The sequence below is a fragment of the Helicoverpa zea genome, chromosome 4 (assembly GCF_022581195.2).
Source record: "Helicoverpa zea isolate HzStark_Cry1AcR chromosome 4, ilHelZeax1.1, whole genome shotgun sequence".
In the NCBI taxonomy this organism is placed as follows: Eukaryota; Metazoa; Arthropoda; class Insecta; order Lepidoptera; family Noctuidae; genus Helicoverpa; species Helicoverpa zea.
In genome coordinates, this window is record NC_061455.1 from 5,143,696 (window position 1) to 5,171,291 (window position 27,596).

General features: G+C 35.9%; 4 protein-coding genes across 7 annotated transcripts; 1 reads left to right on the plus strand and 3 right to left on the minus strand.

The window, feature by feature from the left end:
* Positions 1-523: 523 nt before the first annotated feature.
* LOC124629637 (lipase member H-A-like) lies at positions 524-27,564 on the plus strand. Its single transcript, XM_047163130.1, has 8 exons — positions 524-699; positions 14,609-14,723; positions 15,178-15,323; positions 16,217-16,310; positions 16,745-16,896; positions 25,369-25,560; positions 26,797-26,968; positions 27,338-27,564. Exons 1-8 carry the CDS (start codon positions 642-644, stop codon positions 27,393-27,395), a joined length of 987 nt encoding a protein of 328 aa, XP_047019086.1. The 5' UTR covers positions 524-641; the 3' UTR covers positions 27,396-27,564.
* LOC124629639 (three prime repair exonuclease 2-like) lies at positions 3,091-10,547 on the minus strand. Of its 4 annotated transcripts, XM_047163134.1 has the most exons (4): positions 6,624-6,961; positions 5,210-6,078; positions 4,653-4,861; positions 3,091-3,825 (listed from the first exon to the last, which is right to left on the minus strand). In XM_047163134.1, exon 2 carries the CDS (start codon positions 5,974-5,976, stop codon positions 5,263-5,265), a length of 714 nt encoding a protein of 237 aa, XP_047019090.1. In that variant the 5' UTR covers positions 5,977-6,078; positions 6,624-6,961; the 3' UTR covers positions 3,091-3,825; positions 4,653-4,861; positions 5,210-5,262. The 4 variants fall into 4 exon arrangements, with proteins under 4 accessions (XP_047019090.1, XP_047019091.1, XP_047019089.1 ...); XM_047163135.1 differs by lacking the exons at positions 3,091-3,825; positions 6,624-6,961 and adding an exon at positions 7,167-7,303 and having other exon boundaries at positions 4,633-4,861; XM_047163133.1 differs by lacking the exon at positions 3,091-3,825 and having other exon boundaries at positions 4,633-4,861; positions 6,624-6,962.
* LOC124629638 (three prime repair exonuclease 2-like) lies at positions 10,815-12,228 on the minus strand. The gene has a single exon (XM_047163131.1). The coding sequence runs from the start codon at positions 12,158-12,160 to the stop codon at positions 11,438-11,440; it is 723 nt and encodes a 240-aa protein (XP_047019087.1). The 5' UTR covers positions 12,161-12,228; the 3' UTR covers positions 10,815-11,437.
* Positions 17,484-24,579, minus strand: LOC124629636 (aldehyde dehydrogenase X, mitochondrial-like). The gene is made up of 11 exons (XM_047163129.1): positions 24,473-24,579; positions 21,971-22,075; positions 21,288-21,555; positions 20,391-20,507; positions 19,937-20,124; positions 19,629-19,731; positions 19,207-19,388; positions 18,770-18,934; positions 18,190-18,347; positions 17,909-17,983; positions 17,484-17,737 (listed from the first exon to the last, which is right to left on the minus strand). Exons 1-11 carry the CDS (start codon positions 24,500-24,502, stop codon positions 17,662-17,664), a joined length of 1,467 nt encoding a protein of 488 aa, XP_047019085.1. The 5' UTR covers positions 24,503-24,579; the 3' UTR covers positions 17,484-17,661.
* Positions 27,565-27,596: the final 32 nt, after the last annotated feature.

Sequence of the window (27,596 nt, forward strand, 5' to 3'; positions counted from 1 at the left end):
TACCACGACCATTCTATTTGGAAAGATTGTGGTGTTAGCCTGTAAAACAAACCGAATGTTTGTATCTCCTCCCGCGATAAACGATTATGTGCTTGAGAACACTATCGACTAATTTTATATTCGCTTCGCTTATTGGCAATGAATGATATGACGGGTCATGTAATCCATATTTGAATGTGAAGCTATTTTGCAATGCAGGTACTTATCTAGGAACCTAATCAAGATCATTGATCTGTCACTGTCCTCTATTCAAATAAATAAGATTCCAGGTGACCGTCAGAATCGCTGGCACTCTTCATAGAACCAGCTACTTTACCACTAACTTTCTATCATAATTTTGCGAAGTTGGTTCTCCGAAAGAAAATATGTAAAGAGCCTTGAACATGAGACAGACGTACCCCGGCTACCGTGCAGGGGCAGGGTCAACATTTTGCACTGCAGATCGCGATCAAGAGGTGGGCATACATTTTACTTTTCTCTGCGTGTTGTTTTCGCATCGTTGCCACTATACCGCTGCGCCGACAGCGCGCGTTAACGTTCCATTAATAAATTATTTAAAAAAAAAATTTACAGAAAGGAATCTCAAATGAGGTGATAGTTGTTTTCAAAAAATAAAAACTGTGTGTGCAGTGAATGTGATAATGTGTATTACAACATGTGGATTTTTTATGTTTTTAATATTTATTTCTACAGAATTAGGCAAGTACCTATTCCTATTAATTTCACATCTTTTTAGTAAGTATTTTAAGAATTTGAAAATAACAAGAATAGCTCTTAAAACAAATACCAACTCCAATTTTTTATTCGTGGAAAGTTCAGTGGAAAGTTTTTTAATCCTTTCGCTGATCCAAAAACCCACTTGAACGGATTGTGAAGAAGTGATTCTTACAGTAAAAAAAAACTTGAAAGATAAATTATTTAGTTTTAACGGAAGCAAAACTGCTAACATCCAGTTAATGGTTCCTTGCAATAAACGTAACTATATCCAACCGTAGTTAAAAACAGGTCTCCGAAACTATCAATTCTCGTTATTTAGATGTTTTGGGAATCCCCAATAAGATGAAGATACGGATTATAACTATAATCTTTAAAATTACATTTAAAAAAATGGATTGTAGAGCTGCTAAACTTGTTTCAGTTTTTTGTAAATATTTTTCTAACCTTATTACTTACCCTAAATATAGGTACGCCCAGGATTTAAGTGAATGAAGAAGTAGAGGTTTAGTTTAGCGATTAAACCTTGACTTTACAATTACCACGTCAAGTCCATCTCATAATAATGATATGTACTTCTTACTCACATGCCACAATTAAACGGATTTTTATACAGCCGATGTTTGTATAATCAGTGGAGAAATTGTGTCTCTTAATTGGTTCACAAACGCATTGATTGTGAATGCCTTCATAATCTTGTTCATTCAATGATGCGAGGAGTATGAATTCTGCGCTGTTACAATGTAGGAGCATCGCCTATGTCAAGAAAATGTTCTTTATTATCCAAAAAACCCGTGCTTGATTTGTAAATTGTCATAAAATTGTAAAAGTTTTTAGTTTCAGTAAATTACTTAATTTATCTAAAAAATAACATAGGTACACATATATCTAAAAAACAAAAAAAAACACCTCCATGAAAAATCACAAGGAACAAACCAAGATTGAATTAAAAAAAAACTTTAACCATTTAACTTCATAGCGCTAAGATAAAGAAACAGCGTTTAAAAATCTAAACATCTGAAAAAAATAGGAATCATTTTAGGAAATAGCATGTGTCATTTTTTAATCCCGTTTTCTCACGTAAACATTAGTGAAACCGTGGGGAAGATTTCAAAGAACAAATGTCTTAGCACGCAAGGAGATAAGTTCTACAAAAAATGATCGGAGTTACTTACATTATATTCATGTTCCAACCAAAAAATATATCTTTGTTTCAATTTTGACACCTTTAGTGCAAGTACAAGAAAATACTATATCGATGGCATAACAATGGATGATAGCATTGTGCTGCGAACAATTACTACTGTAAGTAAACTTTGCCTTGAGAAGTAAAAGTGTATTTGTCGTACAAGATTAGTGTCTATTATGAAAGATCAATCACCCCTTATTTCTTTACCATCGACTTTTGTTCTGTTAACAAATCAACATATTTTTTTCATAATCAAGGCTGCCTTGTCTGGTAAATGAAAGATGGACGTCATATTTAGAGCCCGCAGACTGAGAAGTTAATAGGCGGATTGTATGATCGGACTCTAGACTCTTAATCAATATAGAAATGTATGATAGTGCACACATGCAAGTCAACATTTTTATGTGCTTCTGAAGACTTTCTTCTGGAACTTTGAGGGAGACTCTTAATGTAGACGCCTAACTCAATTCTTGAAGAACTAAACTAGAATAGTTTAGTCTCTTATATAACCGACAGACATGTATAATCACCATTATTCAGTTCCCGTGTCTAAAAGCTATCGCTTTACATACTAATGGTTGTATTTTGATAAATACAAAGCCGTATATCGTTAGCCTACTTAACCCCTCAACGCTACCGACGGTTGAAAGGGACAGTGTATGCAGCTGTTGTCTCCTCGCCATTACGTTAAACGCCAAATGGATACCTGACGATGCATTAAAAGTGGAACAACTTTCAGAGAAATCAAAATAAATTGTCACTACGCTGGTAGTGTACGGAATTAAATAACAACGAAAGTACTTGCGCAATTTACTTACTTTTATTTACACAATACAGAATGTATCGTGTTTATTCCCTTACTATACGTGAAGTAGTTAATTATTCAGTCTTTATTGGTTTAATATTCCTTAACGATGTTAATGTGATTGTGGTTTATTAGTAATAGGCGCACGATGTCCAGTGCGGTATGCGATACTTACTCCCTTACTATGTACATCCGAGTATCTCTCCTCCCCATTGTATACTCTTATGTATTCCACTTAAATGTACATATACTCCCTATACACCTCTTTAAGTGCTCCCTTGTCTATTCTCTTATAAACTCCCTCAATTAATGTGAATTTGCAACCACGTCAGTTGGAACCACTTTGAAAACAAATCGAATTAAAGAAAAAAAACAACATTCATTATGCAAAGATCATTTATTTAAATATTATTGCACTTCAACTTTCTATTTATAAAAGTTAGTAAAATTAATTTTAATAAATTATAAATAAAAGTTATTTTGACGATGATCTTAACCACTATAACTACTTAGTAATCTGTGGTTATTCTTAGACAAAATTTAAAAAAAGAAATGCATCTCAGAAATATAAATATGGAAAATACTTAAATGCCTCTGTTCAGTCGGAGTGAAGTCTTGTTATGTTAACATTTTTAGCAGGCAGAAATTACTTGTGAACGCAAACCCAGTATTTATCAGTAATTATTACGACATGTTTTTTTTTATTTATTAGGTACCTAACATGTAAATACATATTTTGTAATTTGCGTGTTTATAAAACAGTGATTGAACCCACTGCTGGAAACTGGCCAGTCCGGTGGATGGGTGGTGAAAGTGCCATTTCTAGTCTGCCTGCATTCCCCCTCACAAAGTTTAAACTAAGTATATTATTGCAATTCACTCACTTATGTACAACATTATGTAGTAATTTATTTGAAACTAGCTGATCCCCCGAACTTGGTATCGTTTAAACCTTCCCTGGACCTCTACAAACATTTTAAAACCAAAAAAGCCAAATCGGTCCAGCCATCCTCGAGTTTTAGTGAGACTAACGAACAGCAATTCATTAATTTATTGGTATAGTAATTTGAATGCTACTATTCAAAATACGTTACGACACATAAATAACTGTACTTATTTATGGCTTATGTTTAACTGATCACCAGATATAGTAACAAATAACAGACAAAAATAGTAAATGATCACCAAAATTAAACCACCATTTTAAAGTAAGATTATAACCAAAGTTTTTAAATTCTGCTATCCTATTTAAGCAAAATGAGTCCAAATAAATCATTGTTATCCCAAAAGTAGTAAATGATCATCAAAATTATATCAGCGTTTTAATATAAAATGATAATCCAAGTTTTTACATCTTGCTATCCTGTTTAAGTAAACTGACTCCAAAAAAATAAGTTCGGCCTGATACAATAAATGTAATAACATTATGGGGACCCTTTTCCTGCACTAGGGTGGAAAATTGTCTATTGCATGCCTCTAAACAGTGCGATAAGAGTGTGTTTTCGAGGGAGTGTATTGAGAAACACATTCTTCTTCTTCTTTCTCCTGCCCTGTTCCCAATTTTACTTGGGGTCGGCGCAATATGTCATTTTCTTCCATTTTCCGCTGTCACTCGTCATACTGACACTCACGCATGCATTGCAAGCCGGACACATAACTTAATATGGCATCATAATACTTTATTTGGTAATAAGCCTACATTTTATGGCAATCACAGTGACTTATTTAGGCAAAAATAATACATTAATTTGGTCGTCAAGAGTTGGTGATCATTTACTAAATTTGGTGGTCGAATACAATTTAAAGTGAAGTCGTGACTAAAATAGCTGGTACTATTACATTTTTAGACTTCATTTTTCTGGTGTTCAGTAGATATTTCTGGTTACAAAACTAAGGGTAGGTATCAAAGCATTTTATGGTGGTCATTATATTTGTTCCCCTTATTTATAGGCATCTAAAAAAAACGTGGCTAAATAATGATATCGCATCGTTTGCCGTGACTGCAATAAGCGCGGCGTGACTCTTTTCTGGTGTTCTGTTTCTACCGCCATATTATGGTCATCCAATGCTTCTTCAGTTGTGAGTTGAAACTCGCATTAAGATCTGACGGCCGTCTTGGTCTCTCCCTGCCTTATGCCTCGTTGCAGGCAAATCTAAAAATATTTAAGAACGTTATACAAGGAAGTGGGTTGGTGACCGTGAGACGGTTAGTCCTCTCGTTAAGATAACGTTAAGTCTGGTTTTAACGCCGGTTATGGATAATGTCAACTGTAACTGTGAACGGGTTACTTCAGATTTTATATGGATAGGTTTCATTTAGTTTACTACCATTATTTTTAGTGTTATGTCAGAATAAGATTCCGATATAAAGCTGCTGGGTAGATATAGACCTGCTAGATGTTTAAATGAATCTCATGAAAATGTTTATAATCATTTTTTGGAAAATATCTACATTAGAGAACATATAGGTAACACAATTAAAAAAATTTAGAAGCACTTACATTGCTTAGGCATGTTATCTACAGGCACTATAGCCTGTTTAGAATAAAGTCATCTACATATACATTATGGGCACCTCTGAGAACAGGCAGTGGTTTCTTTCAACCCATGCGACAAATTCTTCACTTTTCTCTATTGCTAATTTCATTATCATTTTACAGTTATTCTCTGAGTTGTATGGTGTAAGATCCCCGTTTATTACCCTGCTGTAGATATCTGATAATCTATATGATTCTTTAGGTTTTACATCATAATATTTAGTTCGTACGACATTTTTATAAGCAGTTCGTCCAGGCTTATTGTGTATTGTATTTTTATTGTTTTCTGGTTCCATTATATCATATAAGGCGTAAAGACTATCAGTGCATAGAATATCATTTGGCAATGAAACCTTCAATTGATGAAAGTGATATTTGAGTAATGGGAAGTGAAACTCGAAGGCATTATGGGCAATCATACACACGGGTTTTTCCTGACAACTTATGAAGGTGTTGATAATATTGAAGACATCTTTGTTAAATTCGGCTTCGTTTTTCAAAACTGGTTTGGTTAATCCACTGCGTAAAGCCACTATGTCTGCAATAACATAACGAAGTCTGAAACACATCTTGAACTTGTTGAGAGTTCGCGGTTGTTCCTCGCGTGCCTCAATATGCATTCGTTTTACTGCTATCATACATATTTCTGCAATTTGCACTTCGATGTGACATGGTCCTGGATAGCCGTTGGACTGTATGTCGAAGAATATATACGTTGCTATTTTACCCATTGTTTAAACTATGATATCAGTCTTCTTGTTTATTAACTGTGTGCTTTAGTCTGGATGGCTCTTTATCGGATGGCACAAAACTTGAATTTGTTTATTCTGGCTCTGAAAAATTAAAGTATGATTAAGAATGTGCTTTGAGTGGTCATCCTTTGAAGATTTAATAATCAAAGATTTTGATAAGTGACTATTTTAAGTAGCTTTGTAAACTCATGTTTGCCTAAATCAAAATAGGTACGTATGATTGTTGATGATTGCGCAATTGATAACGCCAAACATCTTGGGGGGAATTGCACAATGTTTGTATACAGTGACTTGCAGATTATTTCGCAATATTTCAGACTGAAAATGGCTAATAATATAATAATTATTGTAGACGACTAAAATGGTTGACAGTAAATATCACTTGATATATTTATTAATCTATAAACTAACTCTGAGATTTTAGGTACCTAATCTATTAATTCAAAGCCATTTAATGTTATCGGAAGAGGAAAACACAACACTGGCACAATAGTTATTTATTAATGAATTATCAAAAATCCAAAACCTAACAAATGCAAGATAAAAATGTAAAAGTGTACTTTTCCCTTATTGCGAAATATCTGAGTCAGCCGGTAAAAGAATACTTTTTATAGATAGGTACGTACCTATTATAACTGTGAGAAATTTCGTCTAAACTGTTTTTAACCAACAAATTGCGTTACACAATATAATATTACAGGCACAACACGTCACTCTACTATACGCAAATTCAACACACTGATTCAACTATCAACATTCAACTATTGGCTTGTTTATAAGAATGAATGAAATGAACGAGTAAAAACATCTGCGTTTTGGCGCTAAAACTCAGTTCATTCTCTCCGGCCCCACCTTGCGGGGGCCAAGGTCAATGCCTTTGCCACGGAACACCCAGTAATCTATTAGCCAAGGTCAGGCATTCAAAGCTAACAAACCTGATATAAAATTGATGCCAACTCATAGATAACAATCAGTTCGGTCATGATTTTAATATTTTAAATAGGATAACGTATACATATTCAGTGGTACTTATACATATTTCGGCATATTATGATGCTACTGCGACAAAAAGTACCTATAGATTTTTATTTCGCTTTTCATTGAGAGTTGATTGCTATAAATTGTCAAAAACAAATGTGTTGATTAACAGAAATAATTTTCGGACTCACCAAAATAATTTTACAACAGCATAGCCCAGCTAGTCATGTAGGATTTATTGCAGAAATACTAGGGCACGCCAGAAAACCGGCAGTGGTTTCGTTCAACCCATGCGACAAACGCATCATTTTTCTCGATCGCTAATTTCATAATCATTTGACAGTGATTCTCTGCATTGTAAGGTGTAAGATCACCTTTTATTACTCTGCTGAAAATATCACATAATTTGTATGATTCTTTTGGTTCTTCATCGTAAAATGTTTCCCGTACCATGTTTTTATGAAGCTTAACACCAGGCTTATTATGTCTCGAACGAGAACTTTTAGTACCTCCTTTGGTTTCTGGTTCCATTATATCATAAAAGGCGTAAATACTATCAGTGCACAAGTAATCATTTGGCAAGGAGACCTTTAAGTTATGAAAGTGATATTTGAGCACCGGGAAGTGAACTTTAAAACCATCATGGGCAATCATACAAACTGGTTTTTCCAGACAGCTAAGAAAGGAGTTAATAGCGTTGAAAGCATCGTTATTGAAATTTGTCTCGTTTCTCATATTTATGGAGCTTAATCCAGTGCGTCGAGAATAGTCATCGTCATGAATATAATAAACCCAGAAGCACATTTTGAACTTGTTCTGAGTTCGGGGTTCCTCCTGTCGTAGCTCTATGTGCTTTCGTTTGACTGCTATCATACACAGTTCTGCAATTTTTAACTCGCCCTTGTATTGAGCTGTTTCTTTGTTTGTCACTGCGTCTAAGAATACATACGTAGCTATTTTACCCATTATAAAACAAGAGTGGAAAAAGTCCCTTCGTAGATTGGTAGCTCTTGTTACTCTTGCGTTCTAATTCAAGTTCTGAAAAAGAGAAAAGTCAAACCTAGAACAGAATATAACCACATCACATAATTTGGGGGAGAATATAATAAAATCTGCACTAGTGCCTTGGAAATCAGGCGGGAAAGTCAGTTTTCTCAAGTCTCAAGTAGGGACAAGTTATTTCGAAGTCACGGACACTGTATTTGAGTAGACAATTAACAAAAATACTTCCATATTAAAGAAATAAACTTCTGCTTAAAATATGGAATATATTATTCCATTCCTGTTGTACCTATCTACATGTTACTGATATCGTTAACGATTGTGCAATACCGCTGAAAGTCGAGGGTGTTGAAAGATTGAAGAAGTGTTGCACAATGTTTGTAAACAGTGGCTTACAGTTTGTTGCACAATACTTATTTATAAAGTACCTACCTACCTAGTCAAACAATATTGAGAAACACTAAATAACAAGATAAAAAAAACATTATTAAGTAAATAACTAGTTCTTTCTATAACTAGCCAAAAATTTAAATTGATGGTACTCAGCCCCGGATCTTCAATTTTTTTTAGGCGGGGCAAAAACTGAAAAATGCCGCCCTGCCTACCTACTTATGTTTATTCACCTTTATCATCCATTTAATTTCAGCTATCACTATGTAGGCAGGCAGGGCCGCCTCTAGCTCATATAGCGCTTGGGTGCAATCATCACCCAAGCGCCACCTATACCTAGTACATATTGATCGAAGTACTTAGAGTAGTTACAAGGAATATAAATAAGAACGTTCGAACGAAAGTCACTTTTTTGGTAGGTAAAGGACTTAAAAAAGGTGTCCAAATCATTGTAGGCTTAAACTGTTGGCCAGGATTACGTTATGAAAGTCGAGACAGATTCATGCAACCGTAAAAAGTAGCGCGAGCGAAGCGAGCGCGCAAATTTTTTAATTTTGGGACACAAAAACTTAATAAGTTTTAAAAAGCGCTGTAAAGTAACAAGCAGCGCAAACTTTTTTGTTTTTGAGGACTCCGTAAAAATGTTTTTTGCTACATTCGACTTATGTAGTAACGAAGGCAAAATTTTTTGAACCCACGACGCAAAAGTACCTGATGATTATGTACCTTGTAAAGCAACAAGTAGCCGCGAGCGTAGCGAGCGCGAACTTTTTTAAAATATTTGTTTGATGACTCACAAATTAAACTGGGAATTATGTAAGTACAAATAAAAAGAAACGGTGATTAGAGCGAGTGCCATTTGTGTTCGTTGATTCGGTGCGTCAATAAAAATAATAAACAATCAGAAAAAATGAACATACAGTGTCACATTCAATGCCAATTTTTTCACTTAGTGGATGTTAAAAGTGAAAAATAATCAAAATGATCAATCAAACAAAGCGGAGGCGACTTTTTAGAAACTTTGCTTGTCACTATCATGATACAATGTGAAACTTCCTTATCAAAAGGTTGTCATTTCATTGAAATTTCCTGGTGGGGGGGCGTCCCTGAGACCGAGGCGCCCGGGTTATTCGCACGAACTGCACCATAGGTTAAGAAGGAGTAGGATTTAAAATAACAATAAATATGCGATAAGCGTTTCTGGGTCATAGATGATCGCAAATAATTTTAATCAGTTTTAGTTTGCTAAAACTTCGTCTCGTGAATAATAAATGTTCGTGCAGTCGTGCAGCATATCTCACTCCGCGCTCAGGGTATCGGTCAAGTTGATATGGCCATAAAATTGCTGTACTTGTGCTATTATTTATTCCGTGGTCAATGTTAAATCAATGTTGAGTAGTCCATTGGTCTGTGAAGTGTGAATTTGGCAGCCACCTGATTTTGCCGCCCCCTGAATTTGCCGCCCGGGGCATGGGCCCCGGCTTGCCCCCCCTAGATCCGGGGCTGATGGTACTAGACCGAAATATATCAGAATTTTATCTTATCTACCAACCTTATCCTGATGAATTTCACCAATAAATAATATGTTGTTTTAAACGTGATTCTTATTAAGTTTGTATCCACTAGACACAGCTCAAGTACACGACCACACACTACCTATAGATCACTCTGACTCAACTATCGCGGCCGTACGAATGAACTTTTTGTTTTGTATTTGTGACGCTGCGTATAGAATCGATCGTCCTTGCCTGTGGCACCAGTGTTAATGCCACGGCTACTGCCTGTAGTGTGCAGACTAATACTGGGCTTTATAACTCTCTACCTTCTTCTGTTTCCTGCCCTCTCCCCAATTTTGTTTGAAGCTTGGCTCAGTGTTTCCTCTTTGTCACTCGCACTCGTCATTTATTTATTATATTTATTGGTTTACCAATATTTTTTCTCATCCGTACACCTCCATAATTAAATAGAGCACATAGCACTAATATTAGATATTCAATATGCTACAGAAAATGTAACTTCATTTCACTACTAGAATCTAGTTTGGCGGAAAAAGATGAATCTAATGAAACTACTTTTAAGTACGTAGGTCGTATTCAATACACAACGAAACGAAAATAGGTAATGGAGGTTTGCCTGGAGGCGGTGTATAGGATAATCTAGCTATCAGAGAGAGAAAAAAAAGATTATTAAAAAAATATATATATTTATTTATAAAACGCTTGTTGTAGTCCGGGTTGATAGTTACCTACGTGTCTCATAGAATAAAAATATAAAGAAGTGCCTCTTATGATGACCCGTTTAGTAACGGGGAACCTCTGACAATCGGCAGTGGTTTCCTTTTACCCACGTAACAAACTCTTTACTTTTCTCGATCGCTAATTGCATAATAAGGAATAGATTAGGAGGGAGTAGTAGGAGTTCCAGGCTGAGAATAATGTATCTTAAGATAGAATAAATAATATTATTTTATTTCAATAAAAACATAGCATAACATTTTACAAATATGTATCTGTGACGTATCTGTTACTAATATACACAATAAGGTCTATGTCCGCCGGTGAATATAATGTTCCATAATAATTTAGCGATAGAACTCTTAAGAAACGTGTACCATGTGCTCAATAGTTTACCGGCAGACATCAGACAAAGAAAAAATGATTTAAAACTCTTTAAAATTAAGTTTAAAAAAATATCTTTATACATATAATGACTGAGTAGTTTTTTTTTAATTTACCTATATAAATCAATGCGGCTCAACACCCACAGTCAAACCGCTAAACCGGTTTTGTGGGAAAATGTCCTAAATTTAATTGTTTGTACACTGTTGTAATAATAATAAATAAATAATATATTTTAAAACTAAAATACTATGTACAAAATCGAAATTAAAAACGTATAAAAGAACAACGAAAAAAAATTAGGCGTCGAAGTATTCCTCCGCATCACTCTCCTCCGGAAACGTGCCCAGAAGACTGGCTGCATTGCCACGTCGTTGTATAGCCATGCTAATTCATGATAATAAATAGTATTATATACACTGAAGAATGAAGTGGATTGTATGATGGCCCATTCAATAAAGTAAGGGCACCTCCGACAATCGGCAGTGGTTTCGTTCAACCCACGCGACGAAGTCTTTACTTTTCTCGATCGCTAATTGCATAATCATTTGACAGTGATCCTCTGCTTCGTATGATGTAAGATTGCCTTTTATTACTCTATAGTAAATATCACTCAACACGTACGATTCCTTTGGTTCTTTATCGTAAAAATTTTCCCGTACCATATTTTTGTAAACCTTAACACCAGGTTTACTATGTTTCGAACGAGAACTTTTGGTACCTTCTTTGTTTTCTAGGGCCAATATGTCATAAAAGGCGTAAATGCTATCAGTGCACAGGAGATCATCTGGCAACGAACACGTCAATCTACTAAACTTGACTTTGAGTAATGGAAACTGAAGTTTGAAGCCGTCATGGGCAATAATACAAACGGGCTTTTCTAGACAACTTAGATAGGAATTGATAGCGTTGCATACATCCTCGTTAAGTTGTATCGCTTCATAAAAATCTTCTTTGCTTAATCCTGTTATTGGACCAGTTTTATAAAAACCGCAGTAGATCCAGAAGCACATTTTGAACTTGTTCTGAGTTCGGGGCTCTATTTGGCGGTTCTCAATGCACTTTCGTTTTACTGCTACCATACATAGTTCTGCAATGTCTATAGACCATGGGTGTTCTAGTGGATATCCGTTAGTCGTTATGTCTAAGAATACGTACGTAGCTATTTTACCCATTATTTACATAAGAGAAGCACATAGGTCTTTCGATGGATACTACTTGTAGATCGGTTCTAAATCAGGTCCTGAAAACAGAGATAAAGGTTAAAAAACATATAAAAAGTATTTACTTTGGCATAGAGGAATAGTCCGGGGTGTCATTTGAACATCTTGAATGTTCGTAAATGGTACTCAGAAGCCAAAAAGTCCGACAAATAGTTTTGCTAAGGGGTATTGGTTTGCCCAGGTAAAAGGGATGAGGAGGTATATAATAGGCACTTGCTCCCTGTAAACCATTGGTACTCAACTGCATCCGGTTAGGCAGGCCGACCTCAAACATAGTTGGGAAAAGGCAGGAAGGGCTGTTTTGTACCTACATATTAAAAATTTAAATTATTTCTTTGCTTACCTATCCTTTTAATCACAATAGGTAAAAGAATGCAGTGAATCGGTGAATTTGAATGTAATTCAAGTACCTATTTACTGAATTACCGTAAACCGTTGTGTAATACTTTCGAACGTTTATCTTCTTATACTCCATTTGATTATTCAAAAAACCCTACCAAGATTGTTTACCTTTAGTTAAACACCTAACCAAGTGGATCAGGTATTGTGAAAGCACAACGGTTAGTACAAAATGAACGATTGCACAATTATATTAAAAATATTTTGTTGCACAATGTAGTAGTATATATAATCGTTATTAGTGATTTTATTTTTTATAGGTACCAGTTTTGTCTGTGAGGGTGTGTTCCTCTAAAAAAACCCATACAAATAAGTTTTATTAATGAATTTATAAAATCAATATACTCAGCAGTATCTGTTACGTACCAATTTTGATGAAATCAAATAAAAATAAACAAAACTAAGAATAAAAACGACACTAATTCTAAGCGATTTTTCCTCATTGCGCAACATAGGTAAACACAATTAGATTGTGAGTCGTACAAATCAACTACCTATGATCTTATAGCAAGGAAACTTGCTAATAATTTAATTTATTAATATTTACACAGATAGGCTTATCAGATCGTACCTAAGTATTATTAATGATAATCGAACAAATGAAAGATGACGAATAAACAAACACTGTCACACACCAGGGACCGAAACCGGTATGATTAATACGGCAATTTTTTCGGTAACAACAATTTATAAAGGTTTTCGGTCCCTGTCACACACACAACACAAGTCTGTGGAAGTCCTTCAAAAACTATGTATGTATGTAATTGTGTATATTAAAGAACCCACCTAATTTAACACGTCAATTAATTCGTAGTGTATATTGTTTTCCAAAACAACCTTATTCTATTAGGTGATACACAAACTTCACCACCACAACACAACAAAAATGATACGAAACAAGCACTTATCGCGTTTATATATAGTGTGATTCATGAATGAACGAAAAGAGCTAGAGGCGTCGCATTCGATCACTGCGCCGGCGTGGTTCCCTGCGTATGACGCATCATTGTAAACAAGCGGTAGATGACGTATCCATTCCACAGTACGGCATCTAAAGCCTAGGTACGCTCTGGACAAATGCCAGGCTAGTGTGCAGGAGCTCTTTCACACTGGTAGATTTCTATCGCGTGTAGCGAAACCTAATTTATTTTTTTAAACATCATAATTTGTTGTCAATTGTTTGTATCGCCCCGTACGGACCAAGCTATTTTGCTCGGAAAAGCGCGCGGGAAATCCGCATTATTTCTATGTTTACACTTACGTATGTCATTCAATTGACATTAATCATATTGGGGCAATTATTTGCCGATTTGGCTTCTAATCTTAAATCTGGTTGAGATTGACAGTCGGTCGGGCTATTTGGACTAAGCAAAGAGATTTCTTTATTAAGAAGCCGCTTTAGGCGACCCATGATCGTCACCCAGATCTAAACTAACATTGTGCAATAGAAAAATTTTGCAGCGGTGAAGTTGCTACATTAAAATAATAATATTGTGCAACTAACATTTTGGTCACTTAAACCATTGCGCAATCTTATTTAAATTAAATTTAAATACCTAGATACTCCATGGTTAATTTTTTGAAAGTTATGTCAACATTTTCAAGTACTTATACCTACATTAAAATGTTGATATAAATAACATGTTTGAGAAAACTACTGGTATACTATTACCGTGAATAATAATAAGATCGCGACTTGTATAGTCACCGGCACGGATATTGAGCTCTCGGCGGAGGAGTGGGGGTCGCTTTGCGCACCGTACGCATAAGGCAATAAGGCAGTAAATCGCTTCTGCGCAGGTGAAGGTCAGGGCTCGATATCCGTGCCGATAACTTTATCTGATGGTAAATTAGATAACGAAAACCATTTTATTTTTGAATATCCTGCTCCACTCATCGTGTTCACTTTTAATTACCTACCTAAATGGCGTTAGGTATTACTTTTAACTATACAATCGATTAGGTGTATGAAAAATAATGTTTCCTTATATATTTTTGCAGTTTCTAAAGCGGATGGCGATCTCGCATCGATGATAGATTTCCGTTACTTTCGATGTGTTATGAAGCGAGAGTGGAAATGTCCAGACAGCGAAATCAACTTTTTTATGTATACTCCGTAAGTATTAAAAATACCTGATGCATGCATTTTACTTTAACAGCAACAATTAAATGCTTGTGTTCCGCTAATTAAAGGACAATAGAAAATCAATTGTATCACGCCTATACGCACAGGCTGTATAATTAAGGGTTCCTTTTCCATGTATCACCTCCTTCGTTCGTGTGGATTGCAGGGTAAAATTTTAACCAGGTCTAGGATGTTTTGAAAATTCGCCTGACGGAATTGTACGTAATAACAACTGTTACTATTCGGGTATTATAGTTCGGGAAATTCTTTAGAAACATTCACATGGTCCACGCAGGTTGGCAAGACGTTTACCATCCCCCGTACATCAACAAAATCTCCGTGCTGCCTTTTAAAAATGAATTTACCTATTTGTTAACTTTCTCATAGACGTAGTTGTGCATATGCAATACCTATATAAAAATTCTACCATTTTCTATCTTTCTAGAGAACACCCCCATCAACATTTCGTGGATCCTCGACACCCAAAACTCCTTCGTGATTACGGTTGGAAGAAAACGAGGAAGAACGTTCTAATCATCCATGGCTTTAATGGCACCTACTCTAAAACACCGATGACATTTATTCGAGATGGTAAGATTTACCTATTCATCTTTACTAATAATATAGAACTATCGGCTTTATATCCGGGTTCTTGCAGTTCCCGGGGGATGTGGGTGAATCCGCTGGCAGAAGCTAGTTCTATTTAAAGCTGAAGAGTTAGCATCCTTAAATGGTTGCCTAATGTCAGAAACGAAGGAGGTTCAATTTGTTAGAGAATTGTTTTACTGTCAGATACATGTCGGGGCTGATGGGCCCCATTTATATTAGCACGCACGATGTAGTTCTTACGGGTCAAGGGCAGTGAGTAGGTGTTGAGAAGTTCCAAAGTGCCTACAGATTTTTCTGATGCAACACTCGAACTAGGGTCAATTTCAATGTCCGTAGTTGTAGACTGTAGGACTGTGTAGCCTAGCCACATAGTTGCAGGAGCAAAAATACTTTAGTTTCTAATAAGTCTTACGGATATGGGGATCCAGATCATTAAATGTAGATTCGTGTTTAAAAAAACGCTGTTATTTCACAAAATACATTATGATCGTAGCTATAAAAATATTATATCAATAGAAATGCATAAAATAAGCGAAACTTTCTAAATCTAGATATTAACTGGACAGTTAAGATTAACGATTTCAATGCAGTTATCCCAAACTATAATTAGTTTTTTCAGCTAGCAGCCAAAAAACGAATAAAGTTAATTGGAAAGTGAAAGTAGACTTTGAGAATATAACCACATACAAGGTATTCTAGAAGCTATGGCTCAATGCGGTCTACCTCATTTCTTCTTTCTAATATTTAAAGAGTAAAAATTTGATTGTTTGCATACATTTTGCATTCCTAAAGGCTCCTGTTTCAAAAATCCAGAATTGCTCAATTTAGGCCATATATTTACATTGTATGAAGTGTCATTATTTATTTCTCCACAGCGTACCTGTCTCGCAGAGACTACAATGTATTTATGGTAGACTGGTCGGTGCTCACAAGATTTCCTTGCTACCTTTCTGCGTTGTCTAACATGAAGTAAGTCATTTTGAAATATTTACATAATCATCACATATTTGTACAGATGCATGTGGCAAAGCTATAGGTACTTAAACTTATTATTCCAAAGTATGTTTTAAGGGATTTTCGAATATATGTATTAGGAATACAACCTTTTAAGACAGGTTTCATCCTAATTCCTTTGGAAAGTATAATTTGCAATAATGACGCTGAAGATGACCATCCCGTAGAAGGCTTTATCGAAAACATCTAGTATTTTATCCTTTGGCCTATTTCATCCAATCACACTTTTACCATATACTCCAGTTACATGTTTAACTATATCGATAACCAAACCATTTTCAGTTGTAAAATTGTCGATTTGATCAATGGGTGCTGGTTTGTTTATCGTTATAGTCACATCTGCAACTCACCCTAAATCTTTTGTTAATTACTTCCTTAATATTTTCCAGAAAGGCAGCACAATGTACAGCGCAACTTTACTCGGCGATCACGCAAGCCGGAGCGCTGGCTAAGATGATCACATGTGTGGGACACTCCTTAGGAGCTCATATATGTGGCATGATCTCCAACCATCTCACCGAGAAGCAGTACAAAATTGTTGGTAAGTATTATAAGGATGCGTCCACATCTGGCGAATGCGCCGCGAATGCGCAGCACGCGAGCAGATCGCGAGCTGTCCACGAGCTGCGCGCGTGCATTTTTGTTCGTGCGCCGCTTCTGCGCCGCTCGCGCGCAGCTCGCACGCGACCTAAGCGCCGCACGCGAGCGGCGCGCAGGCGGCGCGCGACGTCTGCCATCTTCGATGGTACTGAGCCAATATACGGAACTGTAAGGGCGAGAACTGATTGCGCGCAGATCGCGCGCCGCTCGCGCGCTCTATACGAGCCTTGCGTGAGTTGCGCTAAAGAGGCGCACCGAACTATTGCAGTGACTGCACGCGCGCAGCTCGCGGACAGCTCGCGATCGGCTCGCGTGCTGCGCATTCGCGGCGCATTCGCCAGATGTGGACGCACCCTATGATAGCTGAAGCACAAATTGAACCGGGGCTGCGGGATTGCTCGAAAGAGTTACCGCGGCCCTGGTACATAAAAGGTCTAGTAGTTGTCATTAAGAGTCTGACACTCCCTCACCGCTGCTAACCGACAGCGGGAGGAGTCATTTGATGCTTTCCTATAAAGAAAACACAAATTAAACTTTGGCATTTTTTTCTTGCTCTTGGCAATTTATATTTTATTTTTAATAGCGGCACTGAAATACAGTGATTTTAATATACATTATAATTCACCTTTTAGGTATCAGTACGAAAATAGGCTCTTGGATATTATACGTATTCTTACAGTAATAATTAAACAAATAACGACAAGGTTTACAGCTGTGGTTGACGCGGCAAAGATAGAGTGACTGTCTTAACTTCCAAATATTGGTTGATGCCATCTTCTCCTCTGAAACAGAAAATGTTTAATGTATAAAATTTCTATTATAAAGTCCTGAATTTGTGTCTGCCCCGGATACTCTCTAGGTCAGCAATAGCAAGTTTTGCTTCAAAGTGAATACAACTCTAGCTAGATAAGCTGAATATATAAAATGCATTTGAAAAAGGAAATTATACTTACAATTCTCTACCAATACCAGAATCCTTGAAACCCCCAAACGGAGTTTGGCTTGTGGTGTGGTCGTACGTATTTACCCTGAAACATTTAAAACATTTGAATTAAACCGAGGCTTACTAATGGGATCTGTATATTACACATACGAGATGTAAATAAAGAAAGTACTTTTCTATTGAAGAAAAATTTTAAATACTTACGTGATATTTGAAGACACATATTAGATACAGTAGCTTTAAAAAAATCGAGGCAAGTAAATCGATTATGTAATGTCAAAAACGACTTACCAAATGGAGCCAGCGCGAACTTGCTTCGCAAAGCTAAGAGCAGTGGTGATATCATTGGTGATGACACCAGCTCCCAGGCCATAGTTAGAGTCGTTAGCTCTCTCAATAACCTCTTCAAACGTATCGAACTTTAGGATACTTTGGACTGGACCAAAAATCTGGAAGGAAACAACGTGGATGGTAATTGAACAAAAAATTATCAAACTCATGTCGAAACGAATAAATGGTTGCTACCAAGTGGCAAGCAAGGCAAGCACATGATGTCTGTTAGTGTCCAATTTGAGTCTATCAATCTACTTTGTTACCATTTCAATAAGTAATAGTTGAGAGAGGTGATGAAATTGACCCAAAACTATTTGTCAAATAGACGTCACACTAATATTGTAAACGCGAGAATTGACCATTATATGTACAGCTTCCACTTCATAATGTAATATTTTATACGGATGGGCGAAGTGAGTAACTCTCTCAGGAAAACTGCTGACCGAAGCTGGTCTTTCATCAAAATGTGAGCAAATATTTTTCAGTTGACTAGAACGACAATCAATGCTCCTGTAAGTTAAATAATGCATACTATTACCTCTTCCCTAGCAATCTTCATGTTATCAGTAACATCAGCGAAGACAGTGGGCTTGATGTAGTAACCCTTATCTCCCATTTTGTCACCACCAGCCACGCATTTTGCTCCTGCCTCCTTACCGGCCGAGATGTATCCCAGAACTCTGCTGTACATCTCTTGGTCGATCTGGAAATTGGAATTGCGCATTTTGTATTTTGTGTTTTGCCGATGAAAAAGTTGCCTGTTGGTGGGGGATTGCATTTGTTTTATATTCTCCACATTTTTACTACAAAGAGAACTAACCAACGCTCGCGTTGAGGTTTTTTATTTAAGTTATGATTGGCATTCTAAGTTCTCAATTTGAAAGTTCCTGTAAATATTTATTATCGTTGTATGAGTCATCAAAATGAAGTTACAATCTGAATATGATGGTTCGTTTCATAAACTGTATTAGTTACCTGAGGTCCTTGCTGTACATCATCGAAGGGGTTTCCGACGGACCTCTTGGAGGCGATCTCAGCTGCCTTCTTAACAAACTGGTCATAGATACCAGACTGCACGTATGTGCGAGTGCCGGCGCAACAACACTGACCACCATTCGCAAAAGCAGCTGCGTGGGCTATTTGAGCTGCTTTCTCCACTGAAACGATTAAATATCATGAATCATGAATATACGGATAGTAAAGCAGCTTATATTATCGTGAAATTTAAAATATCTGTTAAATCACATTTATTTGCTCATAAATCAATCACAATCTTATCGTAGTGAGTATTATACTTAGTTGCTAGGAAAGGTTTCGCGTGTTTCGATGTTATTCGACATAAAATACGTAGGTACGCTATATTATAAATACTGATTTGTTGTATAAGTATTCCTTACCATCAGCATCATTGAAGATCACCAAAGGACTCTTTCCGCCAAGTTCTAAAGTGACTCGTTTTAGGTTGACAGCAGATGCAGCCCCCAAAATCAAACGGCCAACCTAAAAAAAATTCAATCATCACTCACTTATGATTGATGAATTTCTACTGCAATTAATTTAATTGGTCGTATTCAAGGCCCCTACTTCTCGATGTCATTTACTATATAGAATGTCCCATAGAACTTATGGCTGTTATCCAAACAGGCACGACATTTACTACGGATTTGTAAATAAAATGTACCTACTTTGTTAAAACATTACTAACCTCAGTAGACCCAGTGAAGGCTATTTTATCGACGTCAGGGTGATGGGTAAGAGCTGATCCTGCAGTAGGTCCATACCCTGGCACTACATTCACCACTCCGGGGGGAAACCCTGCCTCTTTGATCAAGGCAGCTACTGCTAAAGCTGTGAGGGGAGTTTGTTCTGCTGGCTTCAGGACTATTGTGCAACCTGGAAAAATATTATAAATGTGCAATACTGTGGTGTTACCCATTAAATCGGCTCTTAAGATTTCTAGAAAGAGTAGGTATCTATACCAAATCCGTGTCTCGGTGTGTGATTCCTACCATAACCTGCCTCAAGCTGTAGATATTTACATTATTCAAGGGGTGTTAAATATCACCTTATTTATGTTTCCTTAACAGATTGTAAATAAATGTTAATTAAACAGTACGTAAGTAAACTGCTAATATTAGCAATTAATAAATATCACTTACCCGCTGCTAGCGCTGGTGAAATTTTCCATGCAAGCATTGGTATTGGGTAGTTCCATGGTATGATCTGGCCACATACACCAACTGGCTCTTTTAAAGTGAAAGACAACACTTCTCCATCTGTAATAGGTTTTATTCATTGTTTAACGCTATGGCTAGGTACGATCCTTAACAGATCAATAGGATCAGGGGGAATCAGGGGAATATGGACATTCAAAGATGTCGTTAATATGAATAGATTCTCTAGAAGTCAAAAGCTGCCATTTGTACCTACATATTTGGTAGTCGTTACGGGATCCTAACATAGTTGGGAAAGACTCGACAGATTACGCCTATCGAGGAATTGCGAGAAATCCTGACAACGATTTGCCAGAAATAAACAGGGTTTTAGAGCGATATAGCATTTAACACAAGTGTATGCTGTATCAATCTAAACATCTGGATACACATTGTAACTCAGCTGTGCCGATAGCGAAATTCTACGTAACCTTGATTTTCAAGCTTATCTCTAAAACAAATAGCCAAGTAAGATTTTCTGGTCCTAAACACACTGCAATCACGTTGAAGAGATTCTGTAAGACCGTGACAATAGACGTCAATAATAATTATCTATGCCTGAAGTGATGATAACACACACAATTAAGTGTAAGCTAATTGTGATCATGACTCCGGTAATAGGAGAAAATTATAATGATGAAAATGAAATTATCCGTTTTATTTTTAGTAATTAAAATAGTTTATTTTTCCTTTTCCTGTAAAAGTATCGTGAACTTTTTAGAATTTTGGAAATAGTTTGAAAGACATAAATTGGGAAAGTTTGAACAGAAAACGTTATATCAAAAACTTTGCTATTTTCAATTAGTTTACTATCTACAATTATCTTCAGTAAATATTAATTACCTGCAGGGATAGTATTTCCCAATATTTTATCAGCTTTGCCTGCATAATATCTCAGAACTGATGCCGAATAGTACACTTCTTCTTCAGCATCTTTGACCGGCTTCCCACAATCCAAGGTCTCTAGTTCAGCTAAATATCTGGCTTGTGATTCAATCAGGTCTGCTAACTTGAGCATTAGAAGCCCACGTTGAGAAGCATCCATTGTCCGCCATTTTGAATAGCGGTCAAACGCTTTTTTAGCTGCTGCTACTGCTAAATCTATGTCAGCCTGTAAAACCATTTATCTTAGATTAAAAAAAAGTTTTGGGAGATGTGTCATGGTCATAGAGTGTTTGAGGGAGATTGAGTTATAGCGTATTTTAATTAGTAGGCCTACTTTTTGTGTGTCGGTATCGGAATTGGTTTCGATAGCGATATTGCGATGGTTTTCAAAAATATATCCAAGGATTTGTGTTCTATCCTTCCCAACTTTCCCGGTTATAACATTAGTAGGATGGCACGAAAATCTCATCCGACTCGCACTTGTCCGGATTTTGAGTTAAGATGATAAGATAATTTTAATTGGTGCTATAACAAATGGTACTCTAACGTGATACAGACTGATAAAATTCTCGTTCATACTGCATTACTTACGAGTTCATGGTAATGTAATCTTTAATGTCATGAATTACGACTGAGTTTACCTTGTCGCCTTCAGCCACTTGTGTGATGACGGACTCATCCTGAGGGTTGATGGTTGGGAAAGTCTTCTTGCTGACAGCATCCACCCACTCATTGTTGATGAACAACTATGTGAATGAAAATCGTGTAAATTAATTAGTGTGAAAATAATCCGATCTACGATTATTTTTGTAAAGTTTGGGTGGTTAAAAATAATCTTAACATTTAGATGAAATTGCTCATGAGAGATTTAAATTTTTGAGCTAGTTACAGACCAAAAGAACCTAGACTAAACTAGTTTCTCAAACAGGTCAAAATGGATCTAAATACACAAGCTATCATTGACAAGAAATGGTTCATATCCTGTCAATTATCTCAAGAATTTTACATGGACTATAAAAGTACTAAGACTGAATAACTGGTTTTGGAATAAGTCTATTTTGAGTGTAGTGTATAACTGGGTTGAAACCAGGTTCTTAATCGTCGCGGTTATATTTTATGCCTCGTTCCATTTAAGTGTATTTAAGGAACAAATTGGAACTTGTACAGCGACTAGTACATTGAAAGTAGAACAATTATCACTAAGGAATGTGTTATAATAAAAAAATATGTATTTTATTTGGTTGAGATAATGGACTACTCTAAGTTATCATAGCTTTATATATGATTATATTTCTAGACGTTTACAAAACAACGGGTAACTTTAATTCCAGGCAAAATCTGTCAAGTATACATTATGAATATAATATGAATTCACATTGCAAAACCTTATTTCTGGAAGAAATCGCTTAGTCATTTTCCATTTCAGTTTCAGGCAATATCAATCAATATCAATGACATAACCCAATCATGATCCTGCCTCATTTGACGTCTCCTTTTTTTTTATAAAAAAAAGGTTGCAATCAGGTTGCAATTCTTTTTAGTCTATTTACGCATCGCCAAAAAAAAAAAAATAATTTCTGGTATAAAAAAGTGCGGGGCAAGGACTCGAATTTGATTTTGTTTAATATGTAAATATGAGTGAATACTAGAAATAAGATTACCACCGCTATAAACTCTTGAGTAAATAGTAACAGTGTGGGTACAAATGTACAATATGAATCGTTAACCCGCGCATTTTTTTATGTATCGAAGTTCTATTTATCAGAAATGTAATAAAGTAATTAATTATTGTCGTCAAGAACAGTTTGTTTTTTTAGTGATAGCGGACCGGTGGCAAAACAAACAAGATTGGTCAATAAGTAGCCAATATTTGTTATTATTACTTTTTATTTATATATTATACTTGTATCTAGGCTACGCTTAATATTGTACTGCAGACCACAAGCTTAAAACAGAGCAATACTTTTCTTAATCCTTTAAATGTCATATTAACACTCTTTTATCGTCTGTGCCTTATATTACAACATCTAAAAAAAAAAACATGTTATCGTTGCCGGCACCATAGATATAATATTACTAAACAAGATTGCGCACGCTCAAAATAAATATTTACGAAAATGAACTCTATTCTAACGCAATAAGGTACTAAATTGGTTGCATAATACACAGAGGCAAATCCGAGCCGAGAGGGATAGTTCGAACGGAGTCTGTTTGTCTCTTTCTAACACCTTGCCAGCATAAAAAAATGTTGTGATCAAAAGTTTTGCCTTCCCAAAAACAATTGAATCACTTATATTTTTATCTTATTTTAACAATTGTAAGTCAACAAATTAATAATAATCGCATTAATTTATTCGTATTTATTATTAAAACATAAACAACATAAATTTTTATTTTGCTTTTTTTTATTTTCTAGCGGTAACCCTGAACATTTTTGGCGCGTAATCAGCATTTAAAATTTTGTTTATATTTTTTTGTATTAAATCAATTTAAACTATTAAAATGGTGAAAAAGTGTTGCGTTTCTACTTGCAAAAGTGAATCCTATGGTGGTTGCAATATATCGTTCCACAGGTTAGCTAATAATAACATTTTCGTAAACCAAACAACTAGGGTGCCCATGAATTCTTGTAACGAGTCAAAATATGGGTGATGGATTTTAAAACTGTTGTACTATTGTTATAGCTTCCCAAAAAATGAAGAAAGGCGACATAAATGGCTCAGCAGTCTATATATGAAGTAGAAATACAAAAAAAACAGTCTTCACTTCGAATCTTCCTGCTTTTATACTGCTAATTTCCGCTAATTATTAAAAGCCTTTATTAGTATCTTAAGGTCACAAACTGCGTAAGTTAAAACTTCAATACTAATCTGTGTTTAATAATCTTAGCAAATTCGGATTTGTCTCACATAGCTTAATCTCATAGTCACCCTATTAGAAAGGGACAGACAGCCTCCGTACTAACTGTTTCACTCGGCTCGTTTTTTGGGTTTATATGCGCAGTCCTGTTTACTAATATTATGTCTATGGCCGGCACCCACAGCGACGCGTCTATAAATATTTTTATTGAAACTAGCCGTTTTACTCGCTTAGTTGATGTTTATCTCTATTTTATACAAAAAAGTAGATTATTTGACACTTACCTTTGTGTATTTGACATCTACTTTCACCATATTTTACGTTTAGAATATCTATTTCTTATTAAAACACTTCTCGCGTACGCGCCCAAAGCTGGCTTCAGGCAAACTATATAATAGGAATGGCGTTCTTGCCAGATTCGAAATTTAAATTTGCGATCTGCAACCTTTTTCGTGACAATCTTTTTGCTTCTATTGTTTTTGGAGAACATAAACTATATTGTTATAAAAAAATATGTGGTAATTTTAGACGCATCATTTTCATCATTCTTTAAATGAAAAATATATGATAAAAGCAAGAACGCTTTGTTTATGAATGAGTGAGTTATGAGTGGCGTGGGTGTATCAATGATAAAATCATAGTAATGAGATATTAATTCTCTATTCAATCCTATATGGCCGCAATAGTGTGCGCTGTTATTTATTAATTAGGCCCCAAATAATATCAGGTTACCGCTTAAGTGGGAATTTTGTATCTGCTGGCAACTCTGGGTTTGGACTTGAACTATAACAATCAACGTCCGCTTGTCCAAACTGAAATAAATCGTATTGTGTCTACTAGTGAGTTCAATTTTGAACAGTATTTAAAGACCAATCAGTAGGTACAGTACCTAATTGTGAATGACAACCCAGTTATATCTACGGATAGCATAAGTATAGCATTATCTTAAATAAACTCGGAATTATAAGAATGTGCAAGATTTTCCGCAGTTTTTCCACCAGTTTTTTTCATCCTAAAGTAGATTTAAAGTGAAACTTACTGCGGGTTTCAATTGCAATAGAATTGCAATAGAATAGAATTATTCTGACTTAAATCAGCATGAACCCCATATTCCCATCTCTTGAATTTCAATACATAGATATTATGTTATTAAAATCCACCGTTATTCTATTGTTTTCAGGCTTAGATCCAGGTAGACCTTTAGTATCAGCATATGGGTCTCGTCAGTTCCGCCTAGGCAGAGACGACGCATACGTGGTTCATGTTATACATACTAATGCTGGTTTCCTCGGAGAAGACGGGTTGGTGGGCCATGCTGACTTCTGTGTCAATGGGGGAAGATTACAGCCTGGGTGTAAAGGACACGTTATGCGTGAGTTATTCCTGATATTTTATATTATAGGGGGTGTTTTAAATAAATGAGTTGATGTTCATTCTATCCATATGATATCGAAGTATTTTTGAGATAACAACAAAAAAATACGTCTACTTAAACTTGGGGAACCGTTTGGTCTTATTCTAGCTGTAATAGTTCTTTTAATTTGGTCTAAACGCAACTTAACGTCGTGGCAACTACTTTGATTACCCGGATAAAAAGAAGCCTTTTGTCGTCCCAGATAAATGGGCTGTCTTACATTGATAACAAGTTTCAACTCATTTAATTAGTTAGTGAAATTGGTGCTTTCAAACAAACCTCTTCGGGTTTATAATAATAAGTGTAGATTTTTTGGTCTATCTATGACGTATTTTACACGTGTTGGTATCATTGTTTGAGTTGAATCCAATCATGCCAATTATGCGAAATACTTTTGCCTTGACGGGGAATCAGAATTTGGCGGGAGCTAGTGAGCTAGCATACGGAGAAAAGAAATATGAGCGGAGGTGCCATAAGGCAGGTCAGGCGCTTCCTTTTAGATCAAGTAACGTGACGTGTCGTGACGAAAACGATCAATGACTAGCAAACGAGGCGTTTGGTTTCCTTTAAATATCGGTAGAACATTTTTCGGCTTTACAAAGAATGGGCGGGCTCCAAAGAAGGCGTACGAGGGCGTAGCCAGTCAAGTTCCTCAACCGCCGAACACTCGCATTTCGGAGACAATTTTGTTAGGAGATTTTCCGTTATGACATCTCCGCTAGTAATTTTGTTCTCCAAGGACAAAAATTACTTCAGTGTTGGTAACAGTTTTGATTGCTAGGCTTTGTCACGCAATTCTGTGACCTCTTAAAATAAGTCGAGTCCCGTGATATTGATATCCTCATCAATATGAATGAACGTAAGAAAGTAATGTTTGCTTATTTTGTCTGTTATTATTCAAACAATAAATTGGGATAAGGATATGTTTTTATTATCTTCTGTTTTAGGTGCTTTTATTCTTAGAACATGCCAACCCCGTTGACTCAGCGGGGGATGATGAAAGATGATGATGGATATCGATCTATATAGTACTTTCCAATATTATACTGAGATGCTTATTTTTACGGTCGTTATTATTAAGAGTATTGCTAAGAGTACTTACGTGAGGGTTTTAAACGCCGATGATTCCCTTAACTTCTCCATAAATCTTTAAAAAGCAGTTTCGCAAGTTATTTTTTATATGTTTTATTCCAGGCATAGCCCGTTGCAGCCATTTCATGAGTTCATGCTACTTCGCCGCCAGTGTGCGCAAAAAACGACGCCTGGTCGGTATACCGTGTGACAGCACGTGCCCTAAGGAACGAGGTCATTGGGGCATCAAGTTCGATAGGAAAGCTGTGATGCTTGGCGAAGATGTTCCTGACTCGTAAGTTGCTATTCTAGAAGTCGTTTTTTTGATAGAGAGGAAGAGGAATGTCTTTGAAGAGGTAAATTAATCGAGAAGAAGAATCAATAAGGAGTACTTACATATTTAGTTGTAAAGAACAAAATAATATTGGCCTAGTGTTGATCATAGAAGGAACAATAATTTATTGTCACAAAATCTGAATTAAAAATATAATAAAATACATTTATATTTCTTTAAAATAGTGCAATTTTTTATGGAAAATGGGTTTGTTAATATGATATACAATACACATCGACTTTCATGCATATTTTCCATTACATTTAAAATTCCGTAACTAAGAAGTTGATCAATATTTTATCAATAAATACAATATTTTGTGGTTTTCAGAGCACGAGGGATGTACTGCATCAGTTTCGACCACAACGAAGATTGTCCATTCGATTGATTCTGAAGAATTATGAGGTCTTCATTCATTCATCTTTCAACAGATGATTCAAAGTGAAGGGAATTTAATTAGTACACAATTCCAAAGTAATACAATAAGTGGTTAAAGTATTTAAGAAAGTAATTTATTGATTTGTAATGTAAGGAATTAAAATAAGTTTTTATACTTTTCGAAAGAGTTTTATTCACATTAAGGGCTTAT